At 43.4% G+C, this 14660-nt stretch overlaps 1 protein-coding gene across 4 annotated transcripts in view; it reads left to right on the top strand.

Moving 5' to 3' along the window:
• TXLNG (taxilin gamma) overlaps nucleotides 1-14229 on the top strand; it is a 70060-nt gene extending 55831 nt beyond the window's left edge. For all 4 annotated transcript variants that reach the window (XM_059384592.1, XM_059384591.1, XM_059384593.1 and 1 more), the window contains 5 exons: nucleotides 106-225; nucleotides 1765-1839; nucleotides 7896-7988; nucleotides 10333-10428; nucleotides 11234-14229. In XM_059384592.1, coding sequence (XP_059240575.1) covers nucleotides 106-225; nucleotides 1765-1839; nucleotides 7896-7988; nucleotides 10333-10428; nucleotides 11234-11554 — 705 coding nt within the window. In that variant the 3' untranslated portion in view covers nucleotides 11555-14229. The remainder of the gene's footprint in view (nucleotides 1-105; nucleotides 226-1764; nucleotides 1840-7895; nucleotides 7989-10332; nucleotides 10429-11233) is intronic.
• The last annotated feature ends 431 nt before the right edge of the window (nucleotides 14230-14660 follow it).

The raw sequence follows: 14660 nt of genomic DNA, 5'->3' as shown, positions 1-14660 counted from the left end.
GGAAAAGCAGGGTAAGAATAAACAAGGTATTGTAACTTGTGTTGTTTCCTCATCATTGTGTTTCTTTTTCATTAAGTGATGTAAGAAATTTTACTTCTCCCATAGCATATTGATAAAGTGTTCAAACATAAGGAATTACAACAACAGCTTGTGGATGCCAAGCTTCAGCAGACGACACAGCTAATAAAAGAAGCTGATGAAAAACATCAAAGAGAGAGAGAGTTTGTAAGTTTTCTTTCTTAAAAAAAGAAATTTATTGTCAAAATTGTAACCAAAGTCATTCAGAATACTTATTCTACGTTAATAGAGCACCTGGGTCATGCTAATTGGTTTTTTGTTCTAGACTGAGAAAGCCATGTGTGTGTTAGAAAGTATTTGGCTATTTATTTCTGTTTAACTTTTTTTTTTTTTTTTATACAGAAGACACATGGGAGAGATTAGACCAAATTAGTGGAAAGATCTGCACTCATTTGACTTTTTCATGCTTACAGTTATTTCACTTTGGTAATGGTCACCAGGTTTAAGAATTATACCAGTATTCAGCACATTAAATGTGGTGGTTCAGTTTAATATTGAGCTTACCAAACACTGGTCTCCTATATACCCTGATACTTTGATCTCAAACAAGTGACTTGAAACTAGGAAACCTATTTTGTCTATTTACTCTGGTATAATTTTATGATAAAATTTTAACAGAATTCTCTATACCTAATCACTCAGCTTCGTTCCCAGAGTGTATGTTCAGACTATATTGCCTGTCAGTAATTGTGAATGCAGTGGAATTCTCATTGGGTATGTATATTTAACAAATGCAAATTCAACTTTATGTGCTTAGCGTGCCCCCGCCCCCAAATAAAGATGAGAAATGATTATGGCAATGAGGACTGTTAATCCAGCTTTCAGTCAAGTAGCACAGGCCTTGAGGCAAGCCTGGTATGAAGGCTCTGTGAGTGGCCCTCATGATGTGAACTTACCACGTCGAGTGTGGGTCTAGGCTTAAGAGAGACCTGTTTTTCATACAGCACCATCTTCTGTGAGAATTAATAATGCTTTCCTGTGTATAATTGAAGAAACCGTTCTTTCCAAAGTGAGGGTATAAATTTCATATATTCACACACACATATGTACATTGCACATATATACTTTATAGTTGGTTTAATGACTTTTTAGGGCTTATTTGGCCTACATGTGACTTTTTACTTCAGGGGCTGAATTTCAACAGTTACTTACTATAATGCAGTTTCACCGTATAACTTTTTCTTAAAAACTTAAGTATATAAATTAAAGCTCTCATCCACTTCTCCCCTGCTTTTTAAGAAGTGATCAGAAACTGGTCTCTGATTTCATTGCTTTGCTCCATACTCCTTCACTCTGCCTCATCCTGACTGTCAAGAGTAAAGTGGATTTCTGAGTCGTTGAGATACTCTCAAGATTCCTAGTCCTGTTTTCTGCTAATACCAAACTTCTCATTATTTTCACCTGAAACATAACAGTTTAACCCTGAGTTTTGCAAACCTATTATTCGGCCTCCAGGGTACTCTTTCTAAGCAGTAAAAGAGTGTTCCAACATTCCTGAATGTTACCAAGTAGAACAGATTGGAGAGGTAATGAACAATTGATGTAACTGAATATTTTATCTATAGGCTTGTAGTTCTTGCTAAAATAATGAGTGGAAGGATTAAGCCTAACTCTCTTTCTCTGGTCATTTGACATTAGAATCATATTTGTAATTACTATTAGTAATAGTATGTTTCTGTTTTCTAGTTATTAAAAGAAGCAACAGAATCGAGGCACAAATATGAACAAATGAAACAGCAAGAAGTACAACTAAAACAGCAGGTAACTTGACAGCAGGGGATAGTAGCATTTGTTTAAAAAAAAAAATCTATGGTTCATTTGATATATACCTTGAATCTTCTCTAAGGTGCTTGTGCTTGTTCCCAGCCAGAACTGAGAGTAGATCACATGTCCTTCTTGGAATTTTCCTCTTCATTTAGGGTCACCAGCTCCTCCTGATTTGCCCAGGCCTTCCGTGGTCTTAGCACTCAGAGTCCTGTGTCCCAGGAAGCACTTAGGTCTCAGGCAGACTGGGACAGTTGGTGATGCTGTCTGCAGCGTCCCCTTTCCAATACTCCAGGTGTTTCCTCCCTTTCTCAGTCTGCTTCCATGTGGGTCTGCTAATTTTCAACTAAAGAAGAACCGAGGAGTCTGCAGATTGGCACTCTTTTGTATTAAGTTGAATTCTATGAAATTGCTGATACTTCTTTGACCTACAGAAATGGCAGTTTCATATAGTTGAACCTAAAATCTTCAGAATTTTGTGCTGTGAACACATAACCCATTTTAAAAATTGCCTATTAACCACTCTCAGAGCCATGGGAGATGGTAATTTTGATGGGGGCCATCCCTACTTTTTCTTCTCTTTAAAGTATATGACACGCTATTGTTAAGTATAGTCACCATGCTGTACATTAGATCCTCCAAACGCATTCATCTTCATACTGAAAATTTGTACCCTTTGACCATTATCTTTGGATGTCCCCTTCCCATCAGCCCCTGACAACCACCACTCCACTTTCTATTTCTAGGAGTTTGGCTTTTTCAGATTCCATATATAAGTGAGATCATACAGTGTCTTTCCTCTGGCCTATTTCACCTAGCATAATGCCCTAAAGGTCCATCCATATTAATACAAATGGAAAGATTTCTTTCTTTTTTTTTTTCTTTAAGATTTTATTTATTTGGGCGCCTGGGTGGCTCAGTGGGTTAAGCCGCTGCCTTCGGCTCAGGTCATGATCTCAGGGTCCTGGGATCGAGTCCCGCATCGGGCTCTCTGCTCAGCAGGGAGCCTGCTTCCCTCTCTCTCTCTCTCTCTGCCTGCCTCTCCATCTACTTGTGATTTCTCTCTGTCAAATGAATAAATAAAATCTTTAAAAAAAAAAAAAAGATTTTATTTATTTATTTGACATAGAGATCACAAGTAGGCAGAGAGAGAGGGGGGAAGCAGGCTCCCCGCTGAGCGGAGAGCCTGATGCAGGGCTCAATCCCAGGACCCTAAGATCATGACCTGAGCTGAAGGCAGAGACTTAACCCACTGAGCCACCCAGGCGCCCCTCTTTTTTTTTTTTTTTTTTAAATGACTGAGTAATATTGCATTATGTATTTATATCACATTTTCTTTATCCATTCATCTGTTAGTAGGCACTTAGGCTGTTTCCATATCTTGGCTATTTTGAATAATGCTGCAGTGAATATAGGAGTGCATATGTATCACTTCTAGATAGTGATCTCATCATCTTCAGGGATATACCCAAAAGTAGGATTCCTAGATCACATGCTAGTTCTGTTATTAATTTTGAGAAACCTCCATATTGGTTTTCACAGTAACTGCTGATTTACCTGCCCACCAACAGTGCCCAGTATTTCCCTTTTCTCTACACCCTTGCCAACATTTGTCACCTCTTGTCTTTTTGATAATAGCCATCCTAACAGGTGAGATGACATCTCATTGTGGTTTTGATTTGCCTGTCCCTGAGTAGTAGTGGTGTTGAGCACCTTTTCATGTTCCTGTTGGCCATTTGTAGGTCTTTGGAAAAATGCCAGTTCAGGTCTTCTGTCCATTTTTAAATTGGATTATATTTGTTCTTTTGCTCTTGAATTGTGTGAATTCCTTATATATGTTGTATATTAACCCCTTACCAGGTATATGGTTTCCAGGTATTTTTACCCATTCCATAGTTGCCTTTTCATTTTGTTGTTTCTTTTGATGTACAGAAGCTTTTTAGTTCAGTGTAGTCCCTCTTGTTGATTTTTGCTTGCGTTGCTTGTGCCTTTTGGTACCATGACCAAAATTTCCAAGACTGCTTTCAAGGAATTTTTTTTTTATTTGATATACAGAGAGAGATCACAAGTAGGCAGAGCAGCAGGCAGAGAGAGAGAGAGGGAAGCAGGCTCCCCGCTGAGCAGAGCGCCTGATGCGGGGCTCGATCCCAGGACCCTGAGATTATGACCTGAGCCAAAGGCAGGCTTAACTCACTGAGCCACCCAGGTGCCCCTCAAGGAATTTTTTACCTGTGTTTTCTTCCAGGAGTTTTTATGGTTTCAGGTCTTATGTTTAAGTCTTTAATTTTTGTGAATAGTGGTAAGAGAGGGGTCCAGTTTTCCCAACACCATTTATTGAAGAGACTGTCCTTTCCCCATTGAGTATTCTTGGCTTCTTTGTCAAGTATTGGTTGACCATAGTGTATGGGTTTATTTCTGGGCTCTCAACTCTTTTCCTTTGTGTCTCTGATTTTATGCTGGTAGCATACTGTTTTGATTGCTTTAGCTTTGTAATATAGTTGGAAGTCAGGGAGCATGGTGCCTCCATCCAGTTTTGTTCTTTCTCAAGATTACTTTGGCTGTTCCAGCTCTTTGGTGGTTCTATTCAAATTTTAGGTTTGGTTTTTTCTATCTCTGTAAAAATACCATTGGGGTTTTGGTAGGGATTAAATATAGATGGCTTTGGGTAGTGCGGACATTTTAATAATACTAACTTCTGATCCTTGAACACAGATATCTTTCCACTTTGTGTTCAAGTTTTTCATCAGTGTCTTAGTTCTCAGTGAGTAGATCATTTATATCCTTGGTTAAATTTATTTCTAAGTATTTTATTGATTTTGATGCTATTGTAAATTTAGGTTTTTTAAAAAAATTTCTTTTTCAGATATTTTGTTGTTAGTGTATAGAAATGCAACTGATTTCTGTATGTTGGTTTCACATTCTGAAACTTTACTGAGTTTAACAGGTTTTTGGTGGAGTCTTCAGGATTTCCTGTATGTAAGATCATTTTGTCAGCAAACACAGTTTTACTTTTTCCTTTTTGATTTGGATGCCTTTTATTTTTTCTTGCCTAATTGCTCTGGCTAGGAATTCTAGTAGAAGGAAAGCTTTTAAACCTTTAATGGTTGAGTACCATATTAGCTGTGAGTCTGTCATGTATGGCCTTTATGACATTGAAGTATATTCCTTCTGTCCCCAACTTGTTGAGTGTTTATATCATGAATGGATGTTGTATTTTGTCAGATGCTTTTTCTGTACCCGTTGTGATGATCATGATTTTTCTCCTTTATTTTATCAATGTGGAATGTCACATTTATTGATTTGTGTATGTTGAACCATCCTTGCATCATCACAGGGATGAGTTCCATTTGGTCATGGTCTGTGATCTTTTTAACGTGCTATTGAATTTGGTTTGCTAGTATTTAATTGAGAATTTTTGCGGCTATATTTATCAGAGATGTTGGCCTACAGTTTTTTAATGGTATCCTTATCTGGCTTTAATATCAGGGTAAAGGCTGACCTTATATAAAATGAATTGGGGAGTGTCCCTTCTCTTCAGTATCTTTTTTTTTTTTTTTTTGGAAGCTTTTGGAAGAATTTAAATTCGTTTATCTTTTAATTTTTTTTTTTTTTTTTAAGATTTTATTTATTTATTTGACAGACAGAGATCACAAGTAGGCAGAGAGGCAGGCAGAGAGAGAGAGAGAGAGAGAGAGAGAGAGAGAAGCAGGCTTCCTGCGGAGCAGAGAGCCCTATGTGGGGCTCGATCCCAGGACCCTGAGATCATGACCCGAGCCGAAGGCAGCAGCCCAAACCACTGAGCCACCCAGGCGCCCCCATCTTTAAATGTTTGGTGGAGTTCACCCATGAGACCATCTGGGCCTAGGCTTTTCTTTGTTGCTTCCCTGTTTTTCAGTCCAAACCCCTTGTTTGTCCTAATGTAGTCTTTCACTGTGTTTGTCTAATGTGTAGTAAGGGTAGCAGATACTGCCTCCTCACTCAAAGGAAAGGTACAGAAAATACTTCTGATGCCTTTATGGACAGGTGAAATTAGGCGTTTACCTATAGTCTACCCTTTTCCAAGTAACTAGATTACATTCTGTTGAGAAAAGTGTTTATTTTAAAAGTTTCTTAGACAGGGCGCCTGGGTGGCTCAGTGGGTTGGGCTGCTGCCTTCGGCTCGGGTCATGATCTCAGGGTCCTGGGATCGAGTCCCGCATCGGGCTCTCTGCTCAGCGGGGGGCCTGCTTCCCTTCCCCTCTCTCTGCCTGCCTCTCTGCCTACTGTGATCTCTCTCTGTCAAATAAATAAAATCTTTAAAAAAAAAAAAGTTTCTTATACAACACATTTATATTTAATGTTGTAAGGTCTCTAAATTAGTTCTAAAATGCACTTGATACATTGAGACTGGTCTGAATTTTTTTTTTTTAAGATTTAATTTATTTATTTAATAGAGACACAGCCAGAGAGGGAACGCAAGAAGTAGGCTTCCCGCTGAGCAGTGAGCCTGATGCGGGTCTCGATCCCAGGATCATGATCCGAGCCAAAGCAGACACTTAACGACTGAGCCACCCAGGTGCCCTGAGACTGGTCTGAATCTTTAAGAGCACCTCTTTTGAATGCTGTTTTGTCTTTGGGCATGTTTTATGATGAGGTGATGCTCATTTCCTGTAGCCTAACTTTGAAAATTCAAGTTTTTTTAACTTGCCACTGTAACCTAGGATTGTGCTAGATTGCTTCCAGGAAATTTGAACCCCTTATTAGCTCTGAGTTGTCCATATAAATGGAGAAGAGTATTGATGTGGAAAAGGCATATAGTCTATTTGTAGATGGCTTTGGAAGATGGACTTAAATGTGGGAGTCATTGCTAATTCTCCAGGGCAAAGCACCAGAGGACCCTTCTATGAAGCGCCCAGGCAGCTCGGATTATCTTAGATTGTTACCATTGAAACTTCTGTTGTCAGTGCTATGTGTCACCCTGGGTCGTGTTTTTTGATCTTTAGTTTGGTTCCTTTGCTGTCATGTCTTACTTTTCCTAGTCTAAATGTGGCTGTCCTTGCCAAGTGTTGGTCTCATTCTATGCTCTTACCATGTCAGTGTCCAGCATTTGTTGAAGAGAGCGTTGGATTGGTGTTGGTTGACCCGTTGTTCTGTGATGCAGGCATGGAAGTCTCAGTGTCACGGTAGTTGCCACTTACTAACTTCCCAGTATGGGCCAGTTTTGAGCTCTTAGATGGAACAGTCTACCTGGATATTCCATCTTCGAGGAAAACAGCTATGAACATGCATTTAAAACTTTTGATATTCTATAACACACCAGGAATAATATTGTGGTTATCACAATTTCCAGTATTTGAAGTGTACTTTAGAGCCATGGCCCCCAGTACCCAAATCGGTCCAAATTGAATGTCCAAACAATCCATCACACTGAATTCTCCCACCTGCACTCCCCCCAAGCCAGTGCTTCAACTTCTGTTTTGTTTTCCTGCCTGTGTTAAGGAGAGAGATATCCTTGATACCAAGCTAAGAACTGTGCAGGTGGTGTTCTAAAAGAATGCTCTTTTTTCCATGGACAATTTCTCAAATGTAAGGAGAGGTAATTGGTGGATTGGAGCTAGTAGATATTTGTACATTTTATTTAAAAAAAATTTGTATTTATTTATTTGACAGAGATAACAAATAGGCAGAGCAGCAGGCAGAGAGAGAGAGTGGGAGAAGCAAGCTCTCTGCTGAGCAGAGAGCTGGACACAGGATCCCAGGACCCTGGGACCATGACCAGAGCTGAAGGCAGCCGCTTAACCGACTGAGCCACCCAGGCACCCCTGTTTGTACATTTTAAACATTTTACATCTAAAGATGTTTAAGTCCACAAAATTTCCTCAGTTTCAGGGGATTCGGTGGGTTATAGAACTTCAGCTGTCTCTGGTAGCCGAGGCTGGGTTTGCGTTCCTCTTTCTGTCACTTGTATCAGATAACTAATGTGTAACCATAGTATGTCCTTTTAGAAAGTCTTTAGGAATTGCTTTAAATTGTTTACCTGGAACTCAGAATATTTCATTACTTTTTTTCTGTAGCTTTCTCTTTATATGGATAAGTTTGAAGAATTCCAGACTACGATGGCAAAAAGCAATGAATTGTTTACAACCTTCCGGCAGGAAATGGAAAAGGTACTTGCATATTTTTAGTAGAATATTACCTAAAAGGGAATTTATATAAGAAGCTGTTTTTAAGCACGAACACGACCTGGATGAGTTGCTGTTGTTATGGTACAGTCTTCATTTCTTCTCTGACCCTCCAGTGGCATCCCATTTGGTCATTTTGCTCTTGGTGTGCCCCATGTAGCTAGTGGTCTCTGTCCTTAAATACCAGCTTTATTAAAGTGAATTCCTGTATTAAATACAACTTGTTGTTACACTATAAGTGGTTTCTTTTTTGTTGTGTCTTTTGTTTTATTCACTCAGTTGCACCCCGCCCCTCCTTCCCAAAGCTCTGTGTTTTTGGAGATTATTTGAAGATATCCAAGCCTGGAATAGTAATTACACCTTCTGGTTGGTTGATTTCATACATACACACACACATACACATTTATGTATATTTATATTTATGTATTTTTATTTACATGTAATATAAATGTCAGTGTTTCCATCTTTTTTTTTTTTTTTCCTAAAGTAATCTCCACACCTTACATGGGGCTCAAACTCACAAACCTGAGATCAAGAGTTACACGCTCCACAGACTGAGCCAGCCAGGTGCCCCAGTGTTTCTACCTTTAGTTTTTTTTTTTTTTTTTGTTTGTTTTTTTTTTTAACTATTCTCCAACTAAATTTTTTTTTTTAAAGATTTTATTTACTTGACAGATCACAAGTAGGCACAAGCAGGCAGAGAGGAGGAAGTGGGCTCCCTGCTGAGCAGAGAGCCCGATGCGGGGGCTCGATCCTGAGAACCTGAGATCATGACCTGAGCCGAAGGCAGAGGCTTAACCCACTGAGCCACACAGGCGCCCCTTCCGCTAAATTCTTTCTCCTTCAACCAAACGCATTCTTTATTTGGCTTCTTTTTAAATTTTCTTGTCTACATTAAGGAAAGCAATATCCTTGATAACCAAGCTGAGAACCAGAGTATATCCATCCATCCATCCTTATTCTGTGTGGCATATTCCCCTTAAAATGGGACTTTATGAAGTGGTGGTGGGTTGGGTAGAAGTACAGCATTGCCTGGCACTTCCTAAGCATCCAGTAGATGTTCGTCGTGAGTATCACTAGGTCTTACGTAGTGGCTGGGAGAGTGGGCTCTGGGTCGTGTCCCAGCCGCGTCCTATAATGTGTGGCTGGGGACAAGCTGTTGAACCTTTCAGGGTCTTCTGTATAGATAACAAGCAATTACCTCCATAAAGTGGAGTATTTCAGACAGTGCTTAGCCGTGTTAAGTGCTCAAATTACCACCTTCCGGTATTTTTGGACCCAGGCGTCGGAGAGTGCGGGCAGTGGTGCTTTAGCGCGGCCCGCCGGTCCTTCCAGCCGAGGGTCCCCGCACACAGCGAGCGCCCTGTTAAGGCTGAACAGATTAAGACAGGCTCTGGGGGCCGCTGTCCTTGCTACTTGCAGCTTAGAGATCGCGGTCGGTCAATAATCGACCCAGATCTTCGCTCTTCCCGTGGCCTCTGTCCCACCCTGCCTTGTGTTACGGTTTTGTGGCAGGGCGCTGGCTCTGTCGGATCCTCGTTTCCCCTGATGGCACCGGGCTCGCTGCCCCGCGTGGGGTCGGAGCGGGGGGGCGCAGTCAGCAGTGCGCGGAGGAATCTTGAAAAGGGGGCTCGGGGCCAGGCAGAGAGGGCGGTCTCACTGTGAATTTCTGAAAACTGGGTTCTTACAGGTTTAAGAATGTTCCGCTTATTTGGGGGCTCATTTTCTCTTCAGCGAAACCTGACGTCAGTCTTGCAGAGTTGGGAGGATGCCCAAAGCTAAGGATAAAACGACCCTTTTTTTTTTCTTGGTCGCTAGAATGTTCCTGAAGTGACACTGCCTGTAGTTTTGAAACGGATGTGGTCTTGGATGTTGTGGTAGATCATCCGTTCTGAATCTTCGCAGGGAGCTTGGACACCCCTGTCCTTCCAAGAACCAGACAGATTAGTGAATAGAAGACCCCAACTTGGACATGTTTGCGTCCAACCCGGGGAGGGGTCTCTCCTGGTCAACCCCAGGCCGAATGAAAGGCGCGCCCCGGCCCAGGTCCGAGTGGCCAGTGTGCGCGGTCGGACCGCTTCCTCCGCGGGCCGCGGCCTCTGGAGCGGGGAGCAGGTTCCGCGTCCCGCGCTGCGACAGCCCCTCCTTCGCTTCCCGCCGCGGCCCCTGTGGGTGCTGCCGGGGGCCGCGCGGCCGCCCACCCACAGGCGCCGCGGTCCCTGCGCGAGGCGGGTGCAGTGAGGGGGCGGGGGGAGCCTCGCGGCTCTCTGGTGGGACAGGTGGAGAGATGGAACTTAGAATTTACATTTGCAACTGTGTTGATTGACAGATGACAAAGAAAATTAAAAAACTGGAAAAAGAAACAATAATATGGCGTACCAAATGGGAAAACAATAACAAAGCGCTTCTGCAAATGGCTGAGGAGGTGAGGTGGTTTCCCACGACTCAGGTGTGTTCGTCGTCACGAGGACGGAGCTGCCGCCCCACGCAGGGCAGGGCCGCGCGGGGACAGCACTGCCAGAGTGGAGGGCTCTGCGCGGAGCCGGGGCGCGGACGGCGGGGCGGGGGCGGCCGTAGAGCGGCGGGCTGTCGCGGGCCTGCAGCTTGTGAACTCCGGGGTGGCAGGGGTCTATGCGGTCTGATCGCAGAGTTCTGGGGCCGGTTTGCAGGAATCGGGTGGGGCTGACGTCGCCGCCGCGGGGCCCAGCTCCGGTGATGCCGAGACCGGCCCCGCTGCCTGCCTTCCTGCTTGGACGGGCTTCGGAAAAGGCGGCAGAGGAGGGTTTTTGCCGGCCGAAGTGTGTCGTGTGCACACACGCAATTTCCCGGCTTGAATCTCGTTCTCACCTAAATGGTAGAACAAGAGAAATCTATGTGGAAAAGAATCCTTTTCTGTGTTTAATCAGGCCCTTAAGTTTCTGATCTTTAGCTTTGTGATGAGTATCTTGAAATTTCCTTAGTAAATATTCCTTAGATCAATAGAAAATGCTTTTAAAAGTGCATGTCGGTTATTCCTCTGGCCCCCGGGACGGCGGGGAACCGGTCAGTACCAGCTGGTGCGCGGAGACGGGCCGAGCAGCAGCGTCCGCGCAGGTGCGGGGGAGGAGACCGAACGCGGCCGAGCCGTGATTGAACAAGTGGTTTCCAGTGCGGCTCAGGTTCATTTGTTTGCGTCCCGTGAACGGACTCGTGTTCAGCGAGGTTACGTAAGCCCTCTTTTTCCCTTCCAGAAAACTGTCCGTGATAAAGAGTACAAGGCCTTCCAGATCAAACTGGACCGGTTAGAGAAGCTGTGCCGGGCGCTCCAAACGGAGCGGAACGAGCTCAACGAGAGGGTGGAGGTCTTGAAGGAGCAGGTCTCCGGGAGAGCTGCGGGCGAGGATCTAGCGCTGCCCGCCACGCAGCCCTGCCCTGGCCCGGAGGCCCCCAAGGAGCTGAACACTGCTTCTAGAAGCGCCCCGGGGGGCCCCCTGGACGCCGCCCCCAGGCCTGCGAAGGAGAAACCAGCCAGGTCTGCAGGTGCCGCGCCGGGCATCGAGTCCGTGGACTGAAAGGAAGTATGATCACTGTATCGAGAGCTCTATTTTGTGTATAACTTTCTGTTAGTAGTAACTATTGGTTTTGTGGTGAAAATTTTCTTACTTTTTCTACCATATCTGTATTTTCTTAGAACTACTGGACTTACGTGGTACAGGAGGCTGCTTAGCAGTTTTGAATAGTTTTCCTCTATACATTTTCCTCAGCCGTGTTGCACATCTGCCTCATTTCCCTTCAATGGAATGCATGTGACCATCACCTTGTCCTATTTTCCCTGTTCCTTGGACAGAATTACTCAAATTTCACTCAAGATAGGGCCGATCATCACAAGGGAACTTTGTTCTGATAATGGTTCCCTGATGTGAACACAATATTGATTCAAACATCCCGCCCCTCCATTAATACAACTAAAAAAAAAAAAAAAAATCAAGATGATTTAGTTTTATCTAATAGCCCACTTTAATGCCAAGTAAAAATAAACTAGGGTTGGGTCAGAAATAAGCATAGCATCTTTGATTCAAATTAGCTTTTTGATAATATTTATATCAAATTGACATGGCTGCAAGTCTCAAATACTCCGTTTTGGCAGATGTACATAAAGGTGTCACTTTTACAGTAGTAGATATAGACAAATCATTGGACAAACAAAACAGGCTTAATGTTTGTGACTAAGAACAATCCTACTGCTTTGGTTTCAGGTTAGGACTAGAATCCATGTTTGAGCTTGGACCACCTAGATGTTCACTCTGGAGTATGGCGGCTTGTTTTGCTTCCAGTTCGGGATTTGGGTACCCATCCTCCCCTTCCCGCAGAAGGCAGCCATTGGTAGTTGTCATTTTAAGACAATGAGGGTTAAGTTCATGTCTAGCTTTCATCAAGCAGAAGGCCCTCCGCTACCCTGCTGCCCTTCTAGCTACTTGAAATTGGGTGTTCAACCGTTTGTGAATCCGCCAGCGAAGTTCTCCAGATATTTTAAAAGGTAATTTGAATTGTGGATCATGCTGAAATGGGTTTTATTTATAAAACAGAAAGACTGGAACCCACACTTTTAACTTAACTGTGGGAAGACTTGGTAGAGAGTTTTTAGTAGTCAAGATCGATGATGCTTTTGGTCTGGTTCTCACCCCTTTTCTTAATTACTGTCTTGTAAGAAAAGAGCCAGTAGTAGGATCAAGGTCTCTATACTCGGACTGGGGGAACTTTCCATATGAAGCACGTTACTTCTCAATTAGTTTTCTTTGTTCTTAAGGATGTTGAATATGGCTGAGATATGCAAAAAAGTCAGGTTATACCATGCAAGCTTGAACTTTATCCGTGATAAAATTTGCATTGAAATAATTTATGAAATAGGCTCTACTAGAATTGATATTACCACATTCCACAGAGCAAAACTATCAAACTGACACTGAAATTGCTCAGTGGACTGAATCAAAGTCCACTCTGTCCAGTTAAAAGGGTTTTCTCTTTAAAAGTGTCTTTGTAAAGTCCTGTCATAATCATGGTCTAAAGTGGGTTGAATGAATTGAACGTTATCTCCTAGAAGCTTCCGCCGCCATTGGTCATAGGAATCAAGGGGCCAGAGAGTGGAGGGAAAGAAAACCAGAGCCGGTTTTCTCACCACGGTCAAAAATGAGTCGGAAGCTAAAAACAAATATCCCCTCCTCCGACGGCCTCGTATAAATACTCCTTTCTGCTACTAGATGAAATGTTGGACTCCTTTCCCCTAGAGGAATGAAGGTATTTATCAGAAATATAACCTACTTTACAATTAGTACTAATGATCCCATTTCACAAGAACTCCGCTGGATGTACAGCTCTTACTGCTGAAGCCATTCGTGTAGCCCACCACGTTTCTTTGTGGTGCTTGTCCTGTGTGGAAGATGTCATTCTTGGGACGTGTTGCCTATTCTCAAGGGCTTTCTAAAGCGATGTGATTAACAGTCCTTGGCCTGCTGCTTTCGGCTTTGACTATGTATCTGTAGCTAGATGCGATCATGGTATTTAAAGGTCGACTCTGTCGGGACGCACGAGGGGTCCTTGCGCAATCCTTCCCCCATCACCCTGTGAATACGAACAGGCCCCTCTGCAGACCCCCTCCTAAAGCGATCACCTCGCCAGCCCAGTGTTGTGGCTTTGTAGCACGCCTTGTGTCCACCGTGTTCTAGAACACTGTCCTGCTGTTCGGCTGGTCCAGAAAAGGTTTAAATGTCACATTCACTTCAGCTGCATCTGTCGCATCGTCATGGGATCTTGCTGTGTGTTACTTGTAGTGGCCATAGACTCCGAGGAGCAGAGAATACTTGGGTCTTGGATCATGGACCATTTCACCCTCAGACTTGTTAGGAGTACATTTCTTGGTCTTGAGACCAGTGTTTTTTAGTTATGTATGCAACTGCCTTTATTACACCTGGTTATCACAATCCAATTCTCAGGTGTTGCAGAAAAATCTACCTCTTTCAGACTGTAGATGGAAATAACTGTGAAAAACAAAAGATGCAGAGATCTTCTAGTTTGTGCTAAACACACGGCTTTATTTTTACAGCCCACGTCTTTCATGAGGATACGAATTGTTCAGAGGCAGTCTTGTTTTGCTTTTCAAAGACATTTTGTAGAGATTTTTCACTAATGTGAATCTGATTTTATCTACGCGATTCTGTATAGATTAAGTAAATATGTATGATAAATTTGATGGCATCTGTGTCTCCTTCCGTTGCCCATGTGACCTCACCTGTCGAGCCACTGCAAGGACTGCCGCACACGGTTGGGTTCTCAGGCCTTAGCAAGGACGGAGCACCAGCTCACCCCTGGGACTGGGTGGCAGAGGACTCCTTTCATGTAGCCAGACCTCTGTGCATACTTTTTTGGGTATTTTTTGCACCTTTGGGGGCGGGGGGAAGACCCTAAAAAAAATCCTATAGTTTAGCTGTTGTCAAACTGTTTAAAAAAAAAAAGGATGGGGCGCCTGGGTGGCTCCGCTGGTTGGACGACTGCCTTCGGCTCAGGTCATGGTCCCGGAGTCCCGGGATCGAGTCCCGCATCAGGCTCCCAGCTCCACGGGGAGTCTGCTTCTCCCTCTGACCTTCTCCTCGCTCATGCTCTCTCTCACTGCCTCTCTCTCAA

Source organism: Mustela nigripes, chromosome X, assembly GCF_022355385.1.
Source record: "Mustela nigripes isolate SB6536 chromosome X, MUSNIG.SB6536, whole genome shotgun sequence".
Classification (NCBI taxonomy): domain Eukaryota; kingdom Metazoa; phylum Chordata; class Mammalia; order Carnivora; family Mustelidae; genus Mustela; species Mustela nigripes.
The sequence above is the reverse complement of the archived record's forward strand: the minus strand, read 5'-3'. Positions and strand labels throughout refer to the sequence as shown.